Source organism: Micromys minutus (genome assembly GCF_963924665.1).
Source record: "Micromys minutus genome assembly, chromosome: 27".
Classification (NCBI taxonomy): domain Eukaryota; kingdom Metazoa; phylum Chordata; class Mammalia; order Rodentia; family Muridae; genus Micromys; species Micromys minutus.
The window spans coordinates 20,596,958-20,624,348 of record NC_137962.1 but is presented as its reverse complement, the minus strand read 5'-3'; the positions used below and the strand labels follow the sequence as shown (position 1 = coordinate 20,624,348).

At 50.9% G+C, this 27,391-nt stretch overlaps 1 protein-coding gene across 2 annotated transcripts; it reads right to left on the bottom strand.

The window, feature by feature from the left end:
* POU6F1 (POU class 6 homeobox 1) lies at nt 1-27,139 on the bottom strand. 2 transcript variants are annotated; one of them, XM_080939782.1, is made up of 11 exons: nt 27,012-27,139; nt 20,156-20,248; nt 18,358-18,553; nt 12,507-12,628; nt 11,163-11,388; nt 10,384-10,637; nt 8,202-8,342; nt 7,369-7,572; nt 4,807-4,948; nt 3,915-4,083; nt 1-3,253 (listed from the first exon to the last, which is right to left on the bottom strand). In XM_080939782.1, the coding sequence occupies exons 2-11, from the start codon at nt 20,201-20,203 to the stop codon at nt 2,908-2,910; spliced, it is 1,848 nt and encodes a 615-aa protein (XP_080795908.1). In that variant the 5' UTR covers nt 20,204-20,248; nt 27,012-27,139; the 3' UTR covers nt 1-2,907. The 2 variants fall into 2 exon arrangements, with proteins under 2 accessions (XP_080795908.1, XP_080795909.1); XM_080939783.1 differs by lacking the exon at nt 27,012-27,139 and having other exon boundaries at nt 11,163-11,291; nt 12,507-12,623; nt 20,156-20,269.
* Nucleotides 27,140-27,391: the final 252 nt, after the last annotated feature.

The following is a 27,391-nucleotide window of genomic DNA, read 5'->3' as shown; positions in this document are numbered from 1 at the left end:
ACCAGCCCTCAGTGGGCGGTGCGCTGGTGCCAGGACTGGGATGTGGCCCACCAGGCAGGAAAGGAGTCCTGGGCATAGGAAGGTGACTGGATTTTCCAGAACACAGACACATCAGGTGTTCTCATTCCAAACTCACGTGCGTTCACGGTTCAAGTGACCAGTTTCTTCTGTGGACTTCGCTCGGGTGGGGATGTGCCAAAGTTAGTGCAGGGTTGAAGGGCGCAGCTGATTCAGCAGGGTCACAGAGAGTCTGGTTTCCCATCACTTAAAACAAACCAACCGTACAGTTGAACTACTTCCTCCCCTTCTCCCCTTTCCAGGGCAAAAGAGTGTGGGCTTAAGTCAGAGAAGGTGCTTTCAAAATAAAACTACTAACACCCTTTTAGAGTCTAATGCTACCAAAAATAACAAAGACCGCAGATCAGTAGCTCAGGTTGGGGTAGCAGGGGCAGAGTTCAAAGGCCAAAGTGAACCCCACTTTGGGTACACTTTGTATACCTGCACCCCTTGTTGAGAGGCCCAGCCTGTAAACATCTGGGGTCTGGTACTGTTCTTCTGAAAGACCCATCTGTCTTCCCAGCACAGGAGAAGATGGTTCATTCTAGCCCAGCCTTGGGAAGACAGATTTACACATGGCCAGGCTTAATTTAGACCAGTGGTTCATGATCTTTTTTTTTCCCTGTCATGCACAGAACATACGGTATCCTCTCCTGTGTCCATAGCATGGCTGCACAATGCATTACCTCCTGTGTGCAGGCTTTGAACGAGAAAAGCTGCATATAATTTTCTTGGGTGCATCACCTCGATAAGCTTCAGAACTTTAAGCGTCCCGACTCTCTCTCTCTCTCTCTCTCTCTCTCTCAAGATTTATTTATTTTATATGTACACTGTTACTCTCTTCAGACACACCAGAAAAGGGCGTCAGATCCCATTACAGATGGTTGTGAGCTACCATGTGGTTGCTGGGATTGAACTCAGAACCTCTGGAAGAGCAGCCAGTGCTCTAACTGCTGAGTAACCGCTGAGCCATCCCTCCAGCCCGACTGAAAGTTACAAGACCCTCCCGGCTTCCCATCTGGTGGAAGCAGGTTGATAATCACATGATCTAGAATTGCCCTGGGTGCATATTCTTTCTTGGGAGGCAGGGTCAGGAGAGCTGGCAACTTGTCCCTTTATTCTGTCCCAGACAGACTCTAGCAGGTTGTTCCCTTAGTTGGAATGCAGTTGGTGTGTGTGTGTAAAAGAGAGAGAGAGAGAGAGAGAGAGAAAGAGAGAGAGAGAGAGAGAGAGAGAGAGAGAGAGAGAGCACAATACCCAAGAGGGGCTAACAGTCCTCAGGAAAGGGACTGCACAGGGACCAGCGGAGACAGCACCAAGTCCTTGTTTGAGTGTCCTTTCCTCAGGGTAGATCATCTGATATCCAAATCAGCCAGAAAGTAAGGCTACGGAGTGGAGAAGAGCCAGGCTTGGCAGCACACAACTCAATTTTGAGGTTAGCCTGGGCTAAGTGTGATCCTATCTCAAACAAAACAAAACCCAACAAACCAACCAACCTCAAAAGTATCGAGACGGTTGACACCTGCAGCTTGCAGAGGGGTTGTCCAAGCGAATGTCTTAGCTCTTTCCTGACTTCTTGAAATCAAATACTAGGGGAAGGTGCTACAGACTGACTCTGGAGCCTTGTACACGCTAAGTTCTCTCTGCCGAGCTACATTCCTGGGGGCAATGCACTGAAGTGAAAATTCTGGTAGGCCTCTGTTGGCTCAGAGGAGCACCGCAGGGGGTGCAGATAGGGGGTTGCTCACACACGGACTTGGTCTACAACTGGACAAATCAAGGTCTTTGGACACCTCCAAGACTTAAAGTTAACAAAGAAAACTAGAGTTATGTCAGCTTCAACAAGAGACCTTCCCGGACTATCATCCCTCTGAATACTACCTTCCTCCCCGAGCCAGCTCCTCCCTGTCTGGCTTATCATTCCGTTTGCTCCTGTGATGCCTCAGTACCGGACTGAGATGAGTACAGGAACAAGAGAGGGAAAAAGTCAAAATCCGTGCCCCGGGCTGCTGCTGGCGCCAGCGGGCCGGGGAAATTTCCCAAGCTCTTTAGGTACTTTTAGCATTGGAAGACGCTGCAAGCAAAGGTTAAATTAAAATCTGGGTGGATGGCCTCTTTACTTTATACATTCCAGACCCACCACAGACTTAAGACTCTCCAGGATGGGAGAGTTCACTCTTGCTTCCTTCCGACTTGGTTCCCGGAAGAACACATTCTTTCTTAGCGCAATCCCACCGCCAGCAGGACCCCGGGAGAGACCTCGCTCTTCCGACCTCTCTGCATCACTTTGGGAACCTTCTGCCTTCAAGATCAAGGCAGTGAGTCTGAGCAGCACACACACTTCCCTGGATTCCATATTCTCCGTCCTTTAAGGGGTTCCATGTGCCCATATACAGACTAAGGGAGGCAGTGTGAGGCTGAGGTTCCACCGGGTGTGTGGTCACACTGGCACAACCACAGAGGAGCCAGGGGAAGGGGAAAGGGTGCCACCAAAAACAAGAGCTACTACACAGTTGTCCCCAGGAGTTGCTACAGCCCTGCCCCAAAGACAGAGCCTTTCTGGTTGATAACCAGAATCCACCCTTCAGAAGCCACCTTGGCAAAGTGCTTTTCTAAGGACCCCACAAACCCCCTCCTTCCACATGCCCAGCTCAGAGCCTAGAGCTCGCATGCAGCCCCTCGGATCTCCCCAGGGTGTGACATATGTGGGCAGAAGAGGCAGGCATTGACACACATGCACAGGTGGAGTCTCATGACCTCGGGCAGGCACAGCTGCACGCGGCACTGCCACTGCGGTGGTTTCACTGGCTGAAACGGGCACGAAGTGCCGAAATGAGCCGACAGTGAGCCCTACGGGATCTGAAAGACATTCAGCTTGCTGGTGTTCTTCAGGGTCTGGCGTCTATTACAGAACCAGACCCTCACCACCTCACGGTCATAGTTGAGCTCCTTAGCGATCTCGGTGATCTCCTGGCCGGTGGGCAGGGGGTTTTTCTCAAAGTAGGCATTGAGAGCCTCTATGGCCTGCGGTGTGAAGGAAGTGCGTCGCTTGCGTTTCTTGGAGGGCTCACCGCCCACAAACTCCATCAGATTCTGCTGGCCTTCCTGGTTCCGGAGCTCCGCCTCGTTCAACCACTTTTCCAAAACTGGCTTCAGCTTCTGGGCACTCTTGGGTGTGATGTCTAACTTCTCAAACCTGGAGACGGGGCAGAGACGTGTAGCTGTCTCTCCAACGCATCTCCCACAGGGGAAAAGCAGTACCCTGGAGAATAGCTCTCTTCCTACGTGTCCCCAGCCTCTTGGCCCCTCAAAGCCTAGATTCTCCAGACTTTATATATCCCAGGCCTATGCCACAGCCCCCACTAGGCAGGAACATGATAAGTGTGTGCTAACTTGATAGGAACGTTCGCCCCCAAATGACTGAAAGTCCTTTGAAGGGTCCCCTTAAAAGCCTCTCAGAGATAAGGACCACTCTCCTCTCTCTGTGCTCCCATGGCAACAACAACAACAAAAAGAATGAGCTGACCTGGCGGGCATGGGAGGCAAGGCAGCCAGGAGCACACTGGGGTACTGACTCGCTGAGGGCCCAGACAGGCCAACTGAGTGGATGACACCTCTTTCCTGCTACCCCAATGGGCTCTCTCAGAATCTAATACTCAGGGTTGGGAACTAAACTTCAAAAAGCCTACGTCAGTCTTCAAGTGTCTGTGCCCTCCCTAGGACAGTCTTCCTTCTGTGGAAGGGAGCAGCAGAAAATGTAGGGAACACAGAAAGGGGCTGGACGCCTGGATTCCCACAAGCACCGTCGAGTGTGTGGAGCAGGCTCTGGCTTTATCTTGGGATAACCACACGCTTACCTGCAAATCGCTGATTGGCTGTAAGCTGGCCCTTCTGTCGCGGTCAAAGCCTGGCCCACCTGGGTCTGTGTCAGACCCAGGGAGAGCCTCCGGATCTTAAAATTCTTGGCAAACTCCCGGATCTCTTCTAAGTTGATCCCGTCCTCGTCCAGACTTGGAGTGTGCGGCTCTAGGCCGGAGAGAGGGACCAGGGAGAGATGCAGGGAAATGAGGGACCAGGGTGTTCTGGTACAGCAAAGGGGACTAGGACACTTATCAAAAGAGTCCCGGCACCACGTCCCCTCGGACAAGCACAACTTGAACAAACAGGCCCTGGAATGACCCACTGAAGCCATCTGTTCTCAAATTCCCTTAGTTTAACGGCTGATCCTCTCCGAGGTTCCTTGCTCTGGTCCCAGCCAGACACACCTGTCTGCCCCCTGCTCCTCAGAGCTGGGTGAGAGGCCACACTGAGCCGGCCAGTGGCACGGTGTAACGGGACGGACGGCTAAGCAGCCTCCACCTCCGCTGCCTTCACAACCGACTCAACGGGAGGAAAGATACCAACATCACTTCCTCGTAGATGCTCCGTGGGTAAAGACGCTTGCCACTGAGCCTGAGGATCTGAGTTCAATCCCTGGGAACCCCCACCAACACTGTAGATAATCATGCCCTACCCCTAGCTTCCAAACAAATAAATCTACGTAAAAGAAAACATAAAGTCTTTCCACTTTGGGCCTCTATCTTTTCCTTTTGGATACCAGCAATCCACAGCTATGTCCAAAGTAAAGCCTCACTAGGCTGTCCTGCGACTCCAGGGCCCAAAGACTCCTCTTGTTTCAGCCTCGTTGGTAGCTGGAACTACATAGGTATCAGGGACCCCAGATCCACATCCTTCTTCTAAATCACTTACTTGATACCAACTGACTGACTGTAGGGGTCTCTGAGCAGGTGATTGGGATGGGAGCTGAGGCTGATGTCTTGAGGGTGGGGGCTGGGCTGGTGAGGATGACGGCAGGCTGGGGCACGGCTTGTGTCGGCTGGATAGGCTGCACCTATGAGAAAAGACACAAGCCCTGCTACCCCGGCCGAACTCAGTGGGTCAGAATCCTTGGGGTGAAGGGGCGCCAGGGCAGAAATGGACATGAGGTTCCTACCTACCCAGGCGCTCCCATCTGCGGTCACCAAAGAACAGAACAGCAAGCTATCGATTAATACCCACAATCAATGGGCTGTGATCGCTGTGTCTGTGGCTGACCCTCCCGCTTGCACCTCCCAAATGTTGGGATTATAGGTACGTATCACCAGACCTGTCATGAGTCCCGGTTTTTTCTCTCTCATGTGTCTGTGCTGTGTGCGCACATGTGCATGTGTGTGGAAACCAGTGTGCATATGATCCTGACATCAAGAGGTTTTCACAGTCTTCACCGAAGCAGAGCCTCTCAGCTGAGCCCAGAGCTCACTGATGTGGCTGGATGGCTCAGCCAGCAGCCTGGTTCTGGGATCCTCTGCCTCTGCCTTCCAAGTGCTGGAATTACCAGTGAACTACTACACACACCTAACATTTGCCTCGGTGCTGGGGACCCGAACTTCAGTCCTCACAAACACACGAACGCCTGCACCACTGATCCATCTACAGCCCTGTTCTTACTTTTTATACGACCCGTAACAAAACGTTCACTTAAGTTATCCGCCTTATTTACGGTGGGACAGACTCTGCATATCTGAAATCAGCATTATTAGTATGATTTCAGAACAAAACCATCTGGGTGTGATACCAGGCCTTTAATCCCAGCACTCAGGAGGCAGAGTCAGTCAGGTTTCTGTGAGTTCTGGGACAGCCTGCTCTACACATAGTTCCAAGACAGCCAGAGCTACACAGAGAAGCCCTGTCTCAAAACAAAACAAAAACCCATATGCCTTTTAGAAAATGCAGGCTTTTCCTGGATTTTCTGTTCCCTGGATTCTGCCTCCTGCTGGCTCTCAAACCTGGGCCACTGGCCTTAATGTGGAAAGCTTTTGGGGCGCTTGGCAAGACTTTGACACTGGGCCAGGACAAGGAAGTTGGGCCACTTCGGGCAGGAATTTGACATTGGATCAGGACAGGAAAGTAAGCTCAGGCAGGAATCTGATTTTGGGCCAGAACGAAGAAGCAGGCTTCAGGCAATAATGTGACTTTGGGCCAGGACAGGGACGTCAGCTCAGATAGCGACAAGCCTTAGAAACAGTGGTCGAAGGACTTTGTTTATTGCATTGTTGGTTCCCTGACTGCTTGTTCCCTAACCTAGAACTGACCTATCACTTGCATGTAATTAAAATGGTATAAAAGCCGACTAGGCAAAAATAAACCCGCCTCAGACCTGGCTGGGGTCATGCTACAATGTTGTCTAATTGTCTTTTTTCCTTTTAATCCTCGCTCCTGCTCTGCTCACTGACTGAGCTGGCTTGGTCACCTCAGTCTTTCCCTAAAACTTCCAAAGCCGAGGGAACAGCACAGTGATGCTGCCTCAGGCACGTGCGAGTCCCTGGACAACTGAGAAAAGAAGGAAAACTGAAGCTGCTGGCCTAACCAGATACAAGAGTCCATGCCTCACAGAGCCGATCTCGATCCCACCAAATCAGGAGTTTCCAACAGGATCCCATAACCCAGGCCGGGTCTGAACTCCCTGTATAGCCAGGCTGAGATTACAGACATGCACTACCTTAGTAGGAATTTCTATAACTCTATCTTAACGATGAGGTCAAGGGCTTATTTAAAAGCGTCTAGGAAGTAACATATTAGACAATCACAGGCCTAAATGTCACAGGGGAGCTTAGCACATCCTTGGGTCTAGTGGAGAACCATGCACTAGTCAGAGAACTAGTTTGCCCCAGTTCCCAGAGACAGCACGCACTACATCCAGCTCATCTTCTCCCTCTGAGGCTGTCCTGACCTCCGGTCTGTCACAACAGCATTTGTGGGATACCGAAGCCCCTTTATGCCTCCCCTGTAGTCTTTCGGGTGCTGGCTTGTCCTTTGCCACACTGAGTTACCGAAGTAGCTTCCTACCTAAGGCTAGTAAACTCATCTCAGCCCTCTTTACATCCTCAGCACTTGGAATGTAACGGGCACCGGATGGAAACAACAAAGAGCCAAAGCTCCAGTACCCGGGGTGTGGTGGTGGGGTACAGAATCTACCACCCAGGTCTTTTCTAGCATTTTGTTTGCGCTGAGGACGGTCCGAGCCCAAACTTACCACCCACCTTCTCTGACCTCTGTGAGCACAGACACACGTATGTGGTGTGTTACGGGCTGAGAACGGGTGCTGTTTCCCTGGTCAAGGCGTGTGTGCACTCATATAAGCCTTCTTTGGGGGAAGTGGGGAACACTCCTCACTTTTGAGAGGTGTCTTGCTCTCCTAGAACTTTCGGAGGGAAGTACCAATGACAGACAGGATCCCCTTCCCGTGTCCACCCACGCCCCAAGTGCTGGTACCTCACTCTTAGCAGGGGACTCCGGTGTGTTTGGCTTCCGGACAGCCACAGGTTGAGGCAGGGGGCTGCTAGCTAGAGTTGCGATCACCTGGCCCTGGGCATTCAACAAGAGCTGGGGAGTCACGGTTTGGACCTGCAGACTCTGTGCAGGTGCTGGTGTGGCCACACTAGCCGAGTTCACTACCCACGGAAGTGCTCCAATGACCTGGGAGAAAACAAGGTATGGACTCAAGTAGGAAAGGTGCACCCAGGACCAGCAATCTAAATCCCCATGGTTGCAGGCAAAGAGAGAAACTGCTAACGTCTTCTGCATCCCCAAAGGAGTAAAGGACTCACACCCAAGGATTTCCTTTCTTTGCTTTGTCCCTGAGCTGTGGTGGAGCAGGCAAAGGGGTGTGTGTGTGTGTGTGTGTGTGTGTTTGTGTGTGTGTGTGTGTGTTTGTGTGTGTGTATGTGTGTGTGTGTGTGTGTGTGTTTGTGTGTGTATGTGTGTGTGTGTGTTTGTGTGTGTCCATCCTCTGTCCCATTAAAAAAAGGAACCCCTGGTAGATTTGTCCTCAAACGAAGAGTTCATACATGGGAGAGAGCCTAGCATGAACTGGCCGACATGTGGGCACTCCGTGGATCAAATCCCCCAGTTAGGATTAGCAGTGCCAGAGTAGAGGGCAGCCCCACCCCCACCCCAGCCTGGACTCTGCATCAGCGGAGAGCTGCCACCAGAAGCTACAAGCAGCAGCCTGAAGCTCTGTTTGAGTTTTTCTGCCATGAGGCTTAGGCCAAGTCCTAGCTCCTTCCCGTCTGGCTGCCCCACAACCCCGGCCCTCCGTCCCACACTTGACCACTTGCCTGTCCCTGAGCATTAGTGAGGATCTGACTGCTGATCCCGGGCACGCTGGGAATGGTGTTGGTGATCACTGGAGCTGTGGTAAGGGAGCCCAGGATCTGCGTCGGTCCCCCGAGGGAGGCTGCACTGATCTGTGGGTGGAGGAAGAGCCTTGCTCAGAGGCCAAGAGGCAAGAAAGAGGGAAGAAAGCCGAGGGTACTGAGTGGTGACTGTGGGCTGCAGGCTCCAGTCCACTGGCTGCTACTCAAGACTAGAGAGACAAGTACAGGAGGACAGCAGGGAAGGGGAGCACAGCACAGGGGAAGGGGAGCACAGTCGCGGAGAAGGGGAGCACAGCACAGGGGAAGGGGAGCACAGCACAGAGAAGGGGAGCACAGTCACAGGGAAGGGGAACACTGTCACAGGGAAGGGGAGCACAGCACAGGGAAGGGGAGCACAGCACAGGGAAGGGGAGCACAGCACAGGGGAAGGGGAGCATAGTCTCAGGGAAGGGGAGCACAGTCTTGGGGAAGAGGAGCATAGTCACAGGGAAGGGGAACACAGTCACAGGGAAGGGGAGCACAGTCTCGGGGAAGGGGAGCACAGCACAGGGAAGGGGAGCACAGTAACGGGGAAGGGGAGCACAGTCTCAGGGAAGGAGAGCACAGTCACAGGAGAAGGGGAACATAGTCTCAGGGAAGGAGAGCACAGTCAAAAGGAAGGGGAACACAGTCACAGGAAAGGGGAGCACAGTCACAGGGAAAGGGAGCATAGTCTCAGGGAAGGGAAGCACAGCACAGGGGAAGGAGGAGCACAGTCAAAAGGAAGGGGAGCACAGTCACAGGGAAAGGGAGCATAGTCTCAGAGAAGGGGAGCACAGTCTCAGGGAAGGGGAGCTTAGTCACAGAAAATGGGAGCACAGTCACAGGGAAGGGGAGCACAGTAACAGGGAAGGGGAGTACAGTCTCGGGGAAGGGGACACAGTCACAGGGAAGGGGAGTACAGTCTCGGGGAAGGGGAGCACAGTCACAGGGAAGGGGAGTACAGTCTCGGGGAAGGGGAGCACAGTCTCAGGGAAGGGGAGCACAGTCACAGGAGAAGGGGAGCACAGTCGCAGGGAAGGGGAGCTTAGTCACAGAAAATGGGAGCACAGTCACAGGGAAGGGGAGCATAGCACAGGGGAAGGGGAGCACAGTACAGGGGAAGGAGGAGCACAGTCAAAAGGAAGGGGAGCACAGTCACAGGGAAAGGGAGCATAGTCTCAGAGAAGGGGAGCACAGTCTCGGGGAAGGGGAGCACAGTCACAGGGAAGGGGAGTACAGTCTCGGGGAAGGGGAGCACAGTCTCAGGGAAAGGGAGCACAGTCACAGGAGAAGGGGAGCACAGTCTCAGGGAAGGGGAGCTTAGTCACAGAAAATGGGAGCACAGTCACAGGGAAGGGGAGCACAGTCACAGGGAAGGGGAGTACAGTCTCGGGGAAGGGGACACAGTCACAGGGAAGGGGAGTACAGTCTCGGGGAAGGGGACACAGTCACAGGGAAGGGGAGTACAGTCTCGGGGAAGGGGAGCACAGTCACAGGGAAGGGGAGTACAGTCTCGGGGAAGGGGAGCACAGTCTCAGGGAAGGGGAGCACAGTCACAGGAGAAGGGGAGCACAGTCGCAGGGAAGGGGAGCTTAGTCACAGAAAATGGGAGCACAGTCACAGGGAAGGGGAGCACAGCACAGGGGAAGGGGAGCACAGTCAAAAGAAAGGGGAGTACTGTTGCAGAGCAGTGACTCCTACTAATCTTTCCAACTAGGTCCGAGAGCTTAGATGGCCAGACTAAAGGGACAAATGTGCCCCTTGTCATGCCTGAATTCTCTACTCTCACGCCAAGAGCCACACGGGATGGACATCAGCATGAAGCTGTGAACCTCAGGCAGTTCACAAGTCTGCAGGCCCTGAATATCCCACCCCCAAGGCTAATCCGGTGGTTCTGGTTTGGAGCATTTCCCATCCGTTGCTTGATTTTAGTCTGGGTAGGACAGACTGACAGACGTTAAGAAGACCTCAATGGGAGCCCATCTTTACTGAAGTGTCGGGAAGGGCTGTGTTCAAGGAGCTAGCTGGTCCTCCACTGTGTGGGATGTTCCACCCTCGGCCCAAGCTTTGGTCCATCCCTCGTCAGCCCTGGGAGAGGGCAGCAGCTTACGATCCCTGGGCTAAATGCGAAGCCTGCAGGCTGGACGGCGATCTGCGTGGCAGCGTCCACTGGCTTGGGGGTGGGGGCAGCAACGGTGGCAGCGGTGGGTTGTGGGAGTATGGTGGGCGTGGTCTGTAGCAGAGGCTGGGTCTGGAACAGCGTCTGGGGCTGAGCTGGTGGCCGGGGCTGGGCGGGCGAGGAGGCCTGGACTGGTGGGGCAGCTTGTACAGGTGTCGGGAGGGCAGTGTTCAGCACAGCAGCTGCTACGGAGCAAGGCAGAGAGACAGAGGTGCTCAAGCGCCTAGCCATGATGAGGCACAGTTCCAGTCCCAAAGGATCTGGCGCGAAAACGCCCCCAGTGGGGGCAGTGGGCATGGGGCAGCTGCATTTCCCTTGATTCTTATTCTTGAAGGGCTGGCTCATGCAACATCTCTCATTCCCCCCCTCCCTTGGGTCAGTAGATATGTAGGTTCGAGAACCAGAGGTTGAATCTTCTTGCAGTCTTTCTCGCTGGTCATGGGGTAGATGCTGTTGCGGGGGGGCAGGGGACAGTCTCAGGCAGCTGGCTGAAGGAAGGCAGGCCTGCTGGCCAGCCTGGTATCCTGGCCTAGAGTCCCGAGGCAGTACAGTGGCTCTGTGGCTGGGTGCCTATGACACTGGATCCCGAATCCAGGGTTGTTGCCCTGGGTGGGCCGTGGGTTCTGAGTCCAACGTGGTAAATACCCACTCAGGGGTTGCAGCATAGGATGGTGGGGGCCTGGTGCAGTCCTGGGGAGAGTTGCCGTTACCTTGGAGACCAGCTAAAGGTGGCTTGAAAGTTCCCCCCGTGGGAGAGGCCGCGGTCAGTCCAGGTAGGGCAGCCACAGTTGCTGTAGGGATTGTCCACACCGCCAGCCCCTGCTGCCCAGCCACTTGACCTGTAATACCGATGGGGATAAGAAGAGGTTGAGTAACAGCCCCTGCTGGAACCATAACTCCTGTCAGAACTGTGGCTAAGCTTTCCTGAGTCAAGACCTGCAAGAGCAAACGAGATTTCAGAAAGAAAAGAGAAAAAAAAAATCAACATCCACAGAGAGCGCAAACGAGGGGTCTCTCGGACCCAGCTGAGCACAGGCAAGCATCTGAGGGCACTGGGGCAAAGGCCAGGGGCAAGCAAAGAGGCCCAGCGGAAGGCCTAGCCCTGTGAGGTTCACTCTTCACCGTGTGCAGAGGACTTGTCCGGGAAAACACCCAGGGCAGAAGAGGGTGCACAGGCCTCCTCCACCCCACTGCCTGGTGCCTCTCAGACCTTCCCTGGGCCCATGCTGGCATGTCCAGGATCTGCTTTTTTAAAACATATTTCTTCTATTTTTTAAGATTATGATATAATCACATTCTTTCCCCCTTCTTCCCCCCCTCCAAGTCTCCAATGCACCCCTCCTTGCCCTCTTTCAATTTCATGGCCTCTTTTTTTCATTAACTGTTGATTTATACATGTATGTGTATACATATATATGTGTACATACGTATATACTATGTGTAGAGAACCAACGAAAGGCCTAGGCCCGCCTCCAGGACAGAGCAGAATCTCAGTCAAGCACTGGATATACATATATGTATGGTACATGTGTGTTTATGTATGTCCAACCTCCTCAGTCTGTTCAATGTCAGAGCTGACCATTTGGTATGTCTGCTGTTCTGTGGTCAGGGAACAGGAACCAGAAGCTGCAGCCAAGTGGTCAAGGGTCCACAAAGGCCTCTAAGAGGTTCTAACAGAGTTACCCTGGGGCAGAAGAGATCCACGCATGGAGCAGAGGTCAAGCAGTCTCTGCTGGCCGGTGGGGTTCTACAGGCAGCGTTTCAGTGGCTAGGCAACTGTATAATTTAACGGAAGACCGGCCGGCCGTTCATTCATTAACTCGTGTGCGGGAGGGGGCTGACAAAGGTGCTCCCTCATTTTGCCATTCGATAAGCACAAATCCTCTCATGAAAGAGTTAACGCCGGTCCTCTTTCCAGTGGGCCAGATCTGGGACAGGGGTAACCTAGAGGACACACCCTCCCTCAAGCCACAACCTCACGCGATCCCCAACCTCATGCCTCAAACCACTCCTCACCCACTGCCCTCTGTCCTGCTCCCTGGTGTGGTCCTTACCTGGGGGGCAGCTTGGACAGCCAGCGGTGTCAGGGTCTGTGATGCCTGAGGCTGGCTTGGGGCTTGGCTGAGCGTGGCAATGGCTGAGGCAGGACTCGGAGAGATTCCGGGCAGCGACTTCACTTCACACGGGATGGAGGAGGAAGAAGAACAAGAGTGAGCCTGTTGTGAGTGGAGGGTGACCATCCTGTCCTTCTACATGTAGCCTAGGATGAGCTGGTAGCCTTCCCTGGCCCACAGGCAACTTCCCAAGTGTTGCTAGTAATGACTAGGAAGCTGGGTAGCCCTGAGCAGGCCCTCTTCCCATCTAGAGTGGAAGTTAATGTAGGTCTTTGCAAAGCTGGCTCCCAGTGTGTCACTGCCTGGCTCTGTATGACACTAGTTTGTAGCTTTGCAGACACAGAGCCTGAAGCAAATGTATGTGAGGGTGGAGAAGCTGGAGCTGAGAGAAATAGGCAAGCATCCTGAGTTCAGCCAGCAACCAAACTGTTTTGTCCCATATTCAATCCATCTTTTTAGAAGCTCAGGGAAGGGGTGGATCCTGCAAGTGCAAACCCCCTGAGAACGGGGCATGTCACTGTCACAGTGCAGAGTCACAGGAGCTGCAGAGTCACTCGACTTTTCTCTGCTACGATGAGAAGCCTAAAGTCAAGATGGCCGGTTTCTATGAACTTCCAGAAGAAAGGTCTTTGAACCGCAACCTTTCACCTCCTCTTGCTTGGTCAATTCAGGAACGGGGGTGTCCTGCCAGGAAACCACATCATGGCCACAGAACCAAGAGGCAAAACCTCTAATTTTATAAACCAGACAATAACAGGAATCCAGGGCTGGGGTACAGCATGACGGTACACTGCTTACCTGGTCCAATCCCCAGCACCGTAGGATAGACAGACAGACAGATGATAGACAGACAGATAGATATATAAATAATAGACAAACAGAGGTTGACTGATGATAGGTAACTAATAAGTAGATATTGATAGATAAGTAGATAGAGGATAGATACACAGATAGTTAAATATATAGACAAATACATAGCTCAATAAATAAATAATGGAATCTAGCTGTTGGATGACGGATGTCGGACACATCAGTGACTTCTGAACCCTGCTAGAGAATATATTTCTAGGACCAGGCCTGAGTCAGAGTGTCAGGAATAGAGACCAGTCCTCAGTCAGTCTCTGTCCCCTCTTACTCCCCCCTCCCCCATTTCAAAGCTCCATTGGAAAACCGTGCTCGGCCAAGCAGACTGCCCTGAGTTAGATGACCTTCAGAGCTCTCTGTCCATCCCTGCCATCCGAGCTCATGTTTTTGTTTGGCTGTTTGTTATTCTGTTTTGAGACAGGGTTTCTCTGTGTGGCCTTGGCTGCCCTGAAACTTGCTCTGTAGACCAGGCTGGCCTCAAACTCTCAGAGGTCCTTGCCTCCCGAGTGCTGGAATCAAAGGCGTGGATCACTTTGCTCAGCCACAGATCACACTTTCTTGTGTTTGGGGATTTTGTTTTTAAATCAACTTAACCTAAGCCTATAGTTAAGTTCCCAGAACTTAAAATATTAAGCCCCAGAAAGCTAAAAGAACTAAAGTCACACACATACACACTCACACTCACACACACACATACATATACACACAACACACATACTCTCATACATATACACACACACACATACACACAGACTCACACACACTCTCATACACTCATATATACACTCACACAGTCACACACATTCACATACTCATACATACTCACACACTCTCACATTCTTACACACATACATACCACACACACATACACATACATATACACACAACACACATACTCTCACACATATACACACACACACACATACACACAGACTCATAAATACACTCACACAGTCACACACATTCACACACTCATACATACTCACACACTCTCACATTCTTACACACATACATACCACACACACACAAACACATGGACACAGGCCTGAAAGAAAGAAAGAAAGAAAGAAAGAAAGAAAGAAAGAAAGAAAGAAAGAAAGAAAGGAAGGAAGGAAAGAAGCCACGAGTCAGGTTTCTCTTCCCTCCAGAGGGAGACACATTGGTAAGTGCTGGGAAAAAACAGAGCTAGTCAGGATGTTCTGAATATACAAAAACCGGGAAGAGTTTTGTTGGACAAAATGTAATGAAATATAAGAACATGGGAATGTAGGGTTGACGAAAGGGCCCAAGAGGTCAGAGTTTTTGCTGACAAGCCAGACGGCCTGAGTACAGTCCCCAGAACCGTACGGAAGCCGGAAGAGAAGCAATCCTGTATGTTCTCTGGCCTCCATGTGTGTGCACGCCACGCTTGTGTATGTGTGCCTTCTGCATACAAACAATACATCACCCCATGGAAAGCCCAGGGAAAGGACAGAGGCTCACCATCTAGAGAAGCAGACACTTGTTTTAAGGTCCCTGTGCCAAACTAGGACCATAAGCCCAGTGTGTCCCATCTCTAGTTCTAGTATACAGGAGGCCCAGACAAGAGAATAGAGAATTCAAAAACGAGTTCAAGACTAGCCTAGCATGCTTGGTGGCACGCTGGGATTACAGTGCACACCTGTAAGCCCACTGCTGGATTTCATGAGGCATGATCTCCAAAACCCCAAACCAAACAAAGTAGAAGACACTCGGGGTCCTACAGACCCCAGAAGCACCAGCAGGACACCACTAAGTTGGATTAGCTAGCTTTTATTTTTTCCTGTTGAGATGAGGATAGAGGGGGTTCTCCCTCTGTAGCCCAGGATGGTTTCAAACTTAGGCTACCCTCAAATGGTTGCAGAATATTTGATCACACTACAAGATTGTGTTACCTGGGGGAAAAGACTGTGGTATGGCTCAGCCATCACACACACTTTTCACTGAAGAGCTTTCTGTTTATTGTAAACTGGATTAAATAAGGTCCACCATAGGTAAAGAGGTGGAGCAAGCCACCAGTTGACAGGGTGTAAACAGGAAAAAAATAAAATAAAATAACCATAGAGAGCAAGAGGAAGTCAGGAAGATGGATAGAGAGACACAGGAAGCCGAAAAGAGGCACATTCAGTTTGAGAGGTTTTGAGCTAGTGAGGTTGGAGAACTTCCTTTTCCTTTTGGAATGTCAGCAGTGGAGGAGGGTCAGCTGGGTGTTTTTCCTGCCTCTCTGAGTTAGTAAGGCTTTCACCACAGAATCTGGCCCCCAAATTTCCATTTGTAGAATCCAAGGACTGAGACCGTGTTTAAAAATAACATTGAATCCTCAGTCCTGCCTAGTGCTCCAAGGGCAGGGGTTGCAGGTGTGGGCCACACAGCTGTCCAAGGGAAGGGATTGCAGGTGTGGGCCACACAGCTGTCCAAGGGAAGGGATTGCAGGTGTGGGCCACACAGCTGTCCAAGGGAAGGGATTACAGGTGTGGGCCACACACCTGAGCAAGGGCAGGGATTACAGGTGTGGGCCACACAGCTGGCTCCACTTTTATCACTTTCTGTTCCTTTGACTTGCTCAAACCCCTGGTTGTTTCCATCTCCCACTGGCTGGGATTGTAGTAGTGTCTGAACCCAGCTGTGTGTGGTGGAGGGGACTAACCCAGAATCTCATGCACACCTCAGGCCCTTCTCAGTGTTTTCTTTGGCAGAACAGGCAGGCAACCCCTTAGAGCCAATTCTAACTCCTCCTTCTCCTTCCCCCCACCCCCTGCCTTTATTAAGACAGGGTCTTCTATACAGTCCTAGAACTCACTCTGTAGACCAGGCTGGCCTCAAACTCAGATCTGCCTGCCTCTGCCTCCTAAGTGCTGGGATTAAATGTGTGCGCCACTACACCCAACTCATCTCTTCTTATCGATAATATTTTTAAAAATTTTCTGCGTAATAATTTCGTTCTGTATCAACAGGTGCTTTTTTTCCCCCCTGAGACATGCGCTTTCACTCCACCTCATGCTATCCTGGACCTCACTGTCTAACCCAAGCTGATCTCAGACTCAGCACAATCTCCATTTCAGCTCCTCTGTGCTGCAGAGTAGCCACAGTGCTCAGCTTCAACCAGTAACATCTCCTCAAAAGAATTTAAGTGGACAATACTACCAAAAAAAAAAAAAAAAAAAAAAAAAATCAATCAGTACAAACATGTTCAAATAACTATTGTTGATGAGAATTTTTTAAAAAATTATTTTTTGAGAGTGGCCAAAATCAGAAGCAAATATGTGAGACTATGTCAGTACAGAATGTAGGGGAAGCAAGGGCTGGAGAACTGGCTGCAGTTTTCAAAGGACTCACTTGATGCTCACAAGCATCTGCTACTCCAGTTCCGAGAGCTCTGAGGTTTTCCTCCTGACCTCTGAAGGTTTCGGGCACACATGTGTCACACATGCATACATGCAGGCAAAAGACCCATACACGGAAACAAATCTAAGAAAAAATGTAATTAGAAAAGAACAGGCATGTGAAAGAACATGGGGGTACGTCTCATCCTCCGAAGCCTACCCTCTGGTAACTCAAGAAACACACAAGGACTAGATTGACAGGGAGCAGTAGATTCTTGTCACCATAAGAACATCTCCACAGACTTGTTTTGATCAGCATGGTCTCTTAATATTGCAGCTCCCGAAGGTCCCACACAGACTCCACGCACAGCTGCTTAGACGGCGTCACTGAAACACCTCCCTCACCTGACTGTCCACGGCTCAAACTCCCTGACCCGGAAGAAGTCTTTTGTGAGAGAAGATGGGAAGGAAGGCGTGAGCAGCTGACTTAAGGTCGGTTTCTGAGAGCAGGTCTGAATAATGAGAGAATTCTGACACCAGAAATAAACGGGGTCAAGAAGACAGGCAAATGGGACAAAGGTGGACAAACCCAAGAAACTCCCTGATTTTTTTCTGAAAAGAAAAGCATTCCACATAGCTCTGCTGAGTCCACAGTGTGGCAGGGGCAGTGTCCTTGTCTGTCCTGTCCCTTCTTGGAGGCACTTTCCCCTAGAAATGTTTTTTCCCCCTCAGAAGAGAGACTAGAAGTGATGTTACTGGGCTCCCAAGAACCTGCATGTGATGTCCAGTCTAGAGAAGGACAAGGAACAAAAGGACCAACTGTCAGTCACGGCATCGGTGACCTCATTCCCCAACAGAGAAACTCTTTTGACAGTGGGTAGTGGCTAATTCAGAGACTCACAATTGTCAAAGTGTGGAGAGTGAGTGTCAGAGGGGAGGCCAGCTCTGACTGACACACCCGGTTTGCTCCTGGAAGGCTTAGGGAATGTCTCAAAAGAGGAAACTGGAAGAACATAAAAGCCAGCAGGACTGTGAAATGGTGTTTTCTGGACATGACTTAGGGACTGCTGTTGGACTTAGGGACTAACGAAGCTGTTGTTACCTGCACAAGATCTTCTCAAGATGAGGCCTGCCACCATTACATCATGCATAGGCAAGGGGTTCGTGGGGCCTCATTCCTCACTAAGGAATTATGGCCCGTTAGGTACTGGGAAGTCACTTTCCTCAGTGGAATAACCACTGTAAGTTGTCCACATCTGAGAAACCAGTCACGCTTATGCAGGCAACCACAGTTAAGTTTCTCAGGTTTGAAAAACAGAAGAAAATGGATAGCCGAGCAGCCAGAGGCTTGATGAAAAGGGGTTCAGTCTGGTGTGGACCTAAGATCCTCTCTGGGCTGACTTGTGCCAGGCTTTGCCCTGAGCTCTCCCTATTCAGACCAGGGTGAGACCACAAGGAAACACAGTCCCAGACACAACGAGGGCAGGATATTCCTGGAAACCGGCCAGACTGTGGCCTCGTGGGCAGAAAATCAAGCCCCTAACGCCACCTGGGCCCAGTAGCACATTAAAACAATAGCCTCATACCAGTTGCCTCTGTGGAATGGCCAGGGTCACACGGCCCGGCCTCACCAGCAGGTCCACTGGCTTCTGCAGGGACTCCACTCTGGGAGCCGTCAGCGGCCACATCCTCCAGTCCTTTGCTGTCCTCCTCAGCCGGGAGCTGGGCGTCCACTCCGACTTCCAGGACTCGGATGGTCTCGTGGCCTGACATCACAATGACCTTCAAGCAGAGGATGGAGATAGTGAGGGGAAAGGGCACAGTTCTGGGAATGACTAGGAAGAGGGTGGAGGACTGTCCAGGGAATGGGATGTGCTGAGACTGCCGAACCTGGGCTACCGTCCCTGATTTCCAGCAAGGAGCTGTTAGAGGAAAGCACAGAGGCAGAGGAAAAGAGCTGCACAGAGCCAACTCACCAGGAGGTGTTTCTGTTTGTCTCCTGGCTCGCACTTTTAGCTCAGGAAGTGGGGAAGGGTTCGTCTAGCAAGCTTGTGAGAGCATCCTCTCAGCTGCCGAGACTTTGGTACTACCCATAACAAGATGGGGACCCAGCAGAAATCTGTCCTAATGTCCCTAAAGACCACCTGGAGGCTTCCCAGAGGGAGAGAGTGGGAAGTGGGTGCTCTGTAGTATTGAGCTCCCTGAGATTGTATACTTCAGTGTGTGTGTGTGTGTGTGTGTGTGTGTGTGTGTGTGTGTGTGTGCTTGCGTGGCATTCAAAGGCAACTGTCAGGAGTTTATGTGTTCTCTTCTTCCACCTTGCTGAGGCAGGGTCTTTCTACCCCCTCAGCTTCCAGAGGTTCCCTCAGCTTGTGGCAGGAAGGCTGAGATTACAGACATATTACCACATCCAGCGTTTTACGTAGGCTCTGAGGATCTGAGGCTCTGGTTGTCTTATGCCCCAAATGGTTTTACCCACTGAGCTGTGGCTCCAGCCCTTGAGTAACTTTTAAACTCAGGATACCAGAATTCCCTGCAAAGCTAATTTCCCCCAAAGAAGGGTCAAGGAGTCAATTACCAAAATGCAGTCTCTCCTGCTTTACCCTGACCTGTTCCCGGCCCTAGGAGCTGACACAGGCTGTCGAAAGGCCAGGGTGCCCTCCATGAGCCCTGCTCAAACATCCTGCACTAAGATCTTTATGCCATTGCTTAAATGTGCCATCCTGGCCTTTAAGAATCCCAGGTGAATCCCACCGGTGAAAATGTTTTGTGTAATTCTTCCTTGTCCATAAACTGTGCCTGGAGCCACCCCTACAGTATCCCCCGAGAACTGGCTGCAGCCACGGACTATACTGGAGAAGGCATCAGGAAGAACCATGGAGAAGAAGGAACATGTACCAAGGCGCCTGTGAGGGACGTCACTCTGAGGGACGTCGCTCTGATTACGTTTCGGGGATGCTGGTCTGTTTTCTTCTTTTAAGGAATAAACATTCATTTCAGAAAACATAGAAAATACATATAAACATAAAAAAATCTAAATCACATGTTCAAACACTTATCGGTATTTGTGTATTTTGATAGTTTTTTTTTTCAGATATTTTTATTTTATGTGTATGGGTGTTTTGCCTGCATGCATGTCTGTCTGTACATACATCACATGCATATAGTGCCCTCAGAGGCCAGAAGAGGACATTGGATCCTAACCCTGTTGCAACTTAAAATCCCAAACTCAACCCCTGAGACCCTAGGTGACACTCTGGACAGGTGGGCTGGGATGACCGTAAACTTTAATAAGAGACAAATGAGGCCCCATTATGTCTGTCTCCCTTGGCTCAGCCCTCAGTCGGGACCCTCGCCAGCCCCACTTCTCACCCCAGAAGATACCTGCTCATTGACAGTCAGAGATGAGTCAGATCCAGTTCCGGGATCCATGGTCACTGCAGGGTGGGGCGGGCACCAGCCCACACCTAGTGCATCCTGGGTAGGAGGGGGAGAAAAGCACAGGCTGGCGTGACACAGCCACACAATGTTCAGACGGTCTAGAGAAGTCAGAAACAGGGTGTCAGGAGGGCAGAGGCCAGAGTAGGGAAAGTATGAGCCTAAGAGTGTAAGCCAGGCAGTGGTGGCGCACCCCTTTAACCTCCGTGCTCAGGAGGCAGAGGAGGGCAGATCTCTGTAAATTCAAGGCCAGCCTGGTCTACAGAGCTAGTTCTATATAGTCAGGGCTACACAGAGAAGCCCTGCCTTTCAGGGGAGGGGTGGTGGCAGACAAGAGGAAGACTTATTTTAACATCCCAAGAGAACACTCTAACCATGTTTTGGATGGCAAGGGAAAGCAAGGACCAGGTATCTATCCCTACGAGATTCTTCCACTCCCAGACTAACAGCAACCTAGCAAACTCCGAGGTGAAACTAGTAAACACCCAGAAGCCCAGGCAAAGGTGAGAGGGGCGTTGTGGATCAGTGTTCGCCTGGGTAGGTGTCCTGAAGAGCAGCGGAGACAGAATTACACCCGGTGGTCTCAAACTCAGGAGCTATTCCTAAAAATCCCACTCCCTAGACTGCTTCTCCCAACATCCCCTGGAGACTCTGATCTTGTGGTGGGTTCCCCAAGATCAGCCTCTGCAACAGTGGTTCAAGGAGGGAGCGTGTTTTCAGTGATGGATGGCTTGCCAAGTGCAGCAGGCGAGAGCAAGTGAACCCATGTGAAGACAGGCTGTCTGGCCGGAGCCATTAAAAAAAAAGGGAGGGAGGAAGGAAGGAGGAAGGAAGGACAGGACAGGGGGAAAAGGCCAACAAGTTAGACACTTGGACTTACTATCACTCTGTCGCCGTTGAGGAAACCCAGGAGACTGTCCAATGCCCCTAACTTTTTTTTTTCCTCCTGCAGAGTTTTGTTTTTTATTTTTTTGTTTTTTTTGGGGTTTTTTTTTTTTTTTTTTTTTTTTTTGGCATTATGGGGACTGAATCCAAAGCTCCTGAACATATAGAGCTATATCCCCAGCCCCACAACCCCCTTTAAATATAGGCCAAATTCTCCTGTGGTCTGGTTTGTACCCCTCTCCGATCCTATGTTAGAAACCTAACCCTGCAGTGGGAGATGGGTCAGTGAGGGTCCCTCTCTCGGAGGGCTACAGTGGTCTGGGGCAGAGTCTCACTGCAAGAAAACAGGTGCCCAGGACAACTGGACCTAGGACTGCCCAGCCTGCAGCTTCTTTGGCTGAACTTTTATTGTTTACCAGATACCCAGTTTATGGTATTTTGATACAGCAGCCACAACACCTATGAATTTCACACGATAGAGAACTCATCAGTTCAGCCATTTTATTGTATTGTTCCCTCTCTTTCTTGTGATGCTGGGGATAGAACCCAAGGCTCCGTGCGTTCTAGGCAGCACTCAGCACTGACATGCACTCTGTGTGTGTGTGTGTGTGTGTGTGTGTGTGTATGGGTATATGTGTACATATATGGATGTGTGTATGTGCATGTATGGGTGTGTGTGTGTATGTCTGTATGTGTGTCTCTGTGTGTGTGTCTGTGTGTGTGCAACAGATTTTCATTTGTTTATTTTTATTTATGTATTTAACAGTGCTGGGGGTTAGATCTATGATGTGTACATGCTGGGCACACGCTCTGTCACTGAGCTGTACCTCGGGCTCTGGAAATTTCTGAGCTGCTGCTAGTTTAGAGCGCTTTCTAGTGCACGGCTCTGCCTATGGGGACAGTCCAGAGAGACTTGCCATGGTGTCTCTTTCATAGCACTCTCTCTCTCTCTCTCTCTCTCTCTGTGTGTGTGTGTGTGTGTGTGTGTACATATATGGATGTGTGTATGTGCATGTATGGGTGTGTGTGAGTGTGTGTATGTCTGTGTGTATGTGTGTCTCTGTGTGTGTGTCTGTGTGTATGTATGTGTGTGTGTGTGCCTGTGTGTGTGTGTAGGTGTGTCTGTGTTTATGAATGTGTGTGTGTGTGTGTGTGTGTGTGTGTGTAAAGGGCATCGGACCCCCCAAGGCTGCAGTTACAGGCAGTGGAGCTCCGCCTGACAGGGGTGCTGGGAACCTGACTTAGGTCCTCTGCGGGAACTCGGAGCAGCCGAGCCACGGCTCTAGCCCCTTATCGGATGTTGTATTCTACTCTTGGCATGGGCTTAGGGTTGTTCTCATTTCACCCTTCTGGATCTGTGATGTGGGGACCTTTACTCTTCTTACTTTTAGTCAGTTAAGGGACAGAACACTGACAACTAGTAAATCCAGGCATGGAGAGGTGAATCTGGATTTCCTGGTGGTGACTGAGAAATGAGGAGATGAGGGAGTCTGCCAAGGAGAGCTGTGTGATGCTGGACGAGACATCCCACCTCAGGTTGTCACTCTGAGGACCGAGGTTTGAGGGTGTCTGAACCAGAATCAGTGGTTAGAGCACTGACCGCTCTTCCAGAGGTCCTGAGTTCAATTCCCAGCAACCACATGGTGGCTCACAACCATCTGTAATGAGATCTGATGCCCTCTTCTGGTGTGTCTGAAGACAGCTACAGTGTATTTATATATAATAAATAAACAAATCTTTTTTAAAAAAGTTTCCTCGAAGCATTTTAAGAGTTTCTTTTGGGGGATGTGTTTCGTTACTCAGATTTCCAGATGTAAGGTTTTAGGAATCAAAGTTCTTCCCTTCGCTTCTGTTGATGATTCTCTTTCCTGGGTGCCTTTGATTTAGAATCCGAAACTGTCTGCTCGGGCCAGAGGGAAGGAGGCAGGATTGAAAGAAGAAATCGGTTTGGCTGTGAACGAAACATAGCAAGTTGTGTCCAAATCTCCCCCCTTTCGGTGGTGTGGGGAGGTGACTGAGCACAGCGTGCCCACAGAATCCGTGAGAGTATTTCCAGCTCAGTTCTTCCAGCTGTGGTGCATCTCCTCCTCAATTCCCTACCAAGACGAAACCTTAAAAGCAGAGCAGGCGATTGGGCCTGGAAGAGCTTCCCAGAGGCCCGGAACCACAGACTGAGTTAACCAGATGTCAGTAAGGATTTGTAACTGCTTGACAGCTGGTCCAAGAGAACATTTTCTTTGTTTTACTTTTTTAATCTGTAAAGAAGAAAAGGTGAGGGAGGGTGGGTGGGCACCCAGCTGTGTTTCTTCTTCAGAAAGGCCGCTGGGGAGAGACAGCTTGTTTAATCTCAGAAATAACCTTCTTTTTTAGAGAGGAGGTCTCACTAGTTAGCCTTAGCCAACTGGAACTCAGTTTGTAGACCAGGATAGCCCAGAACATCATGGAGCCACCTGCCTCTGGAGTGCTAGGATTAAAGGCACCCACTTCCACTTTAACCATTTTAAAGTGTGTGTTTCAGAGGAATTTTATACATTTACAATGTTGTGCAGCCAACAGCTCTTCTGGTTCAAGAGCATTTTCAACGACCTAGAAGGAAATTTGAGATCCATAGTAGAGACTCTGCTGGCACACCCCTTTCCGGCCTGGGAACTTCCAGTTTTCTCTGTGGGTTTCCCTGCTTTGGCGGTTACAGGAAGACGGGAGGGGCCACCGCTGGGAACTGAACCTGGGTCCTCTGCTTGAGCAGCAAGTGATCTCAAGGATTGGGTCATATCCCCAGCTCCCAGGGTAACATTTTTTGGACAGGGTTTCTCTATGTAACTAGGTTTAATCATGTGATCACTACACTCCTGAGCCACTATGTCCAGATTTGAATTGGTAATATTTAATGTAAGACAGAGTTTCCCAACCCTACCAATGCTTCAACCCTTTAATACAGCTCCTCAGGTTGTAATGATCCCCAACCATAAAATTGTTTCATTGCTACTTCCTAATTTTGCTACTGTCATGAATAGCAACTTAAATATCTGATGTGTGACCCTTATGAAAGACTTGACCCCTGTTCATAGGGGTTGAGAACCAACGATGTCAAGCATTTTCAGTAGAGCACAAACACTGCTCTAAGTGTTACTGTTGTTGTCTTGGTTGATTTGTTTGTTGAGACAAGGTTACAATGTATCCCAGGCTGGCCTGGAACTCCCATGCAGCTGATAATGACTTCAAAGTTCTAGTCCTCCTGCCTCCCAGGCCCAGTGCTAAGGTTACAGGTACAGGCACTCAGCTGATGGGGTCCCAGAAATGGATGGGCAGGCACTATCCCAACCCAGTTACACCCTCAGTCCTGTTATTGCTACTATTTTAACTGAAATAGAGCATTCATAGAAGATGTTTTAAATAATAAAATATTAAGGAATGTAAAAGACTTCTATTATAATTGTATTTACTTGTTTATTCATAGCCCTGTGCATGGAACTGTGTGCTCTCATCGAGGCACCGCCCCCAGTACTAATGTCATATCAAATAAGTCTTGGAGGGAAATATGAGTTTATACCAGTTTCTTCTTCCCCATCCCCTCTCAGAGACAGGGTCTCTCTGTGTAGCCTCGGCTGTCCTGGAACTCACTAAGTAGACTGAGCTGGCCTTGAACTCCCGGAGACCCACCTGCCCCACCTCTCCTGCTGGGATGAAGGCCTGCAACATCCTCGCCTCGCTTTTTCTTTCTTTTTTGAAAGGCTCATAATCTTATTCCTGGACAAACACCCTAATTTAGACATGGGCAAGTCTCCAGGTTAAAAATGTTGAAATCCATATGATTGTTGACCATAATTCAGCATAAGCGCTCAGTCTTGCCGTTGTGTGACTCCTCACAGGCCCAGCTTCCTTCTCCTCCAGTGTCTTCTCTTAGAGTTGTACCTGACTTTGTTACCAGTTTCCACCTGAATCCACTGAGGAATAGGATGAGTTTGCTTTTGTTTCTTGGCCAGGAATCCCTTGAGTCTAAAAGTCTTGTGAGATGCTATGGCGAGAAATGGAATCAGGCGTAGCGCCACGATGGCCGAGGAAAGAGAAAAGCCAGGCCGGAAAAACCCGAGCTTTTCTCAAAAACAGACTTTTTTTCCTCTTTTTTTTTTTTTTTTTTTTTTTTTTTCTGTTTCTTTGTTTGAGGCAGGGATTCTCTGTGTAAACCAGACTGGCCTTGAACTCAGAGATCCACCTGCCTCTGCCTGGGATCAAAGTGTTCACCACCACTACCTGGCCTTCTTTCTTTCCTTTGTTACTGCTTTCTTCTTCTTCTTCTTCTTCTTCTTCTTCTTCTTCTTCTTCTTCTTCTTCTTCTTCTTCTTCTTCTTCTTCTTCTTCTTCTTCTTCTTCTTCTTCTTCTTCTTCTTCTTCTTCTTCTTCTTCTTCTTCTTCTCCTTTTCCTTCTCCTTCTCCTTCTCCTTCTCCTTCTCTTCCTCCTCCACCTCCCTCTCCCTTCTCCCTCTTGACCTATATTTCTTAGTGTGTGTGTGTGTGTGTGTGTGTGTGTGTGTAGATCTGTGGGGACACCCGAGTGCCGTGGTGCATTCACACAGCTTGTGTGTGAAGACTGAACAACTAGCAGTGGTTAGTTCTCCACTTCTCCATTCGGTATTGGACGATGACACTTTAGAGTGACAGGCTCGGCAGCAGATGCCTTCACCTGCTGAAGCTGGTGTTTGGCTTGGGTTTTGTCTTTACTTTTTAAGGCACAGTCTCACTGTGTAGCTTTAATCTTCAATTCTCCTGTCGTTGCTTCATCCCTGGTTACTGGGGTTACAGCTGTGGACCACAGCCTTGCTTTTCTTAGTTGCCACATTACCTGATTTCTTTTCATGTTTGTCATCCCTTACTCACTCCTGGACAGGTGGGGCTTTGTCTGAGTGCAGCGCTTGCTGGTTTTTTGTTTTTGTTTTTTAAGAACCAAAGAAGGAATGAATGTGGTTCTGCTTTACATATGTAAAGAGGTCCCGGGTCACAGAAATATCATCCGGAGCACAAACTTCAATCAAAAGGGAACACACGCCCAGCATGCCCGTTTGCAGCGCTGGCTGCTGTGGATAACCAAAGTGACCGTATATATGCATGGAACTGGGGACCAAGCTTCTATTTTGTGAGCAAGGAATTCGAAAGAGCAAGCCGGCTACAGTTTTCTCTGTGTCTGCTGGGAGCTTCCTGTCTTCGGCCAATGAAGCTTCTGGACCGGCTTTCATTTTCTCCTGCCCAGGCGCAGTGACTGCGCTGTAGAGGTTTTGGGCTTCCCATCCAAGCTGAGGAGGTGATCTTAGCGCCGAAAGCGGCTTAGAAGCCGCTTAGAAGCCACTCTGCGGATGCCTCAGCCCCGCCAGGTGCAAATGTCCCGGCAGGAGATACTGGGCCCGTTTTATGACATTATTAATACTAATACTGTCATTAAATATTTATGAAGTGCTCACGCTCTGATCGACGGTGACCCTCCCACCATTTCCCCCATCCTTCCAGCAACAGCGAGGTCTCTGCCCCAGAGTCCCACCAGCCCTTTCTCCAGAGTAGTGACAGGTCGCCAGGGAACCCAAGCGTCCCGGGATCCAGGGCTCTGCGCTCCTCTCCCCGACATCCCGCCCCCCTCCGGGGCATCCATCCACCCGGCGGCCGCCCTTCCACGAGTGTCCGCGGGGACCGGGAACCAGGGCGCGGCCCCGGGTCTGCGGCCCCAGGTGGACAGAGCGCGGCCGTGGACTCCCAGACCTCCAGCCACCCGGGCCCGCCGCCCCGGCCCCGCGCCTTTTTCTCTCTTTATCATAAATATATAAATTATGCTAATTACGGGCATTGCATATTAACCAAATTCGAAACCTCCCCTGCCCGGCCCCCTCCCCCTCCGTGCAAAGCCCTCCCCGCCCCGGACCCCGCTACTCACCGGAGCCTGAAGCCCAGCCTCCCGCTCCCCCGCTGCCCAGCGGCCACCGACTAGACACTCATCCCCCAGCCCATGCCAGGGGGCCGCGGCCCGGGCGGCCGCCCGCAGACAAAGAAGCCGAATCGGCTCGGCCCGGCTCGCTCGGCCCGGAGCCACTCGGGACCGGCCGCCCCCAGAGCCCCCTCCGGGGCTGGCAGAGCGGAGCGGCGGTGGGTGGCGGGCCACGCGCGGGCCGGGACGCCGGGGGCGGGGGCGGCCAGGTGCAGTCCCCTCCTCGCCCCCTCCTCCCTCCCCCCTTTTCCCTCCTTCTGCTACTTGGATTTTTTTAGCTGCTGCGTCATGAGCATAATTTATGCAAAGCGCTTTGCCGCATGCTGCAC

Coding starts and splice junctions, on each gene's coding strand:
- POU6F1 (XM_080939782.1), bottom strand. CDS start 20,203: ATGGATCCCGGAACTGGATCTGACTCATCTCTGACTGTCAATGAGCAG. Junction 8,343..10,383: donor TCGCATTTAGCCCAGGGATC/GTAAGCTGCTGC, acceptor CTCCACCCACAG/ATCAGTGCAGCCTCCCTCGG. Junction 4,084..4,806: donor AGTCAGTCAGTTGGTATCAA/GTAAGTGATTTA, acceptor TCTCCGGCCTAG/AGCCGCACACTCCAAGTCTG.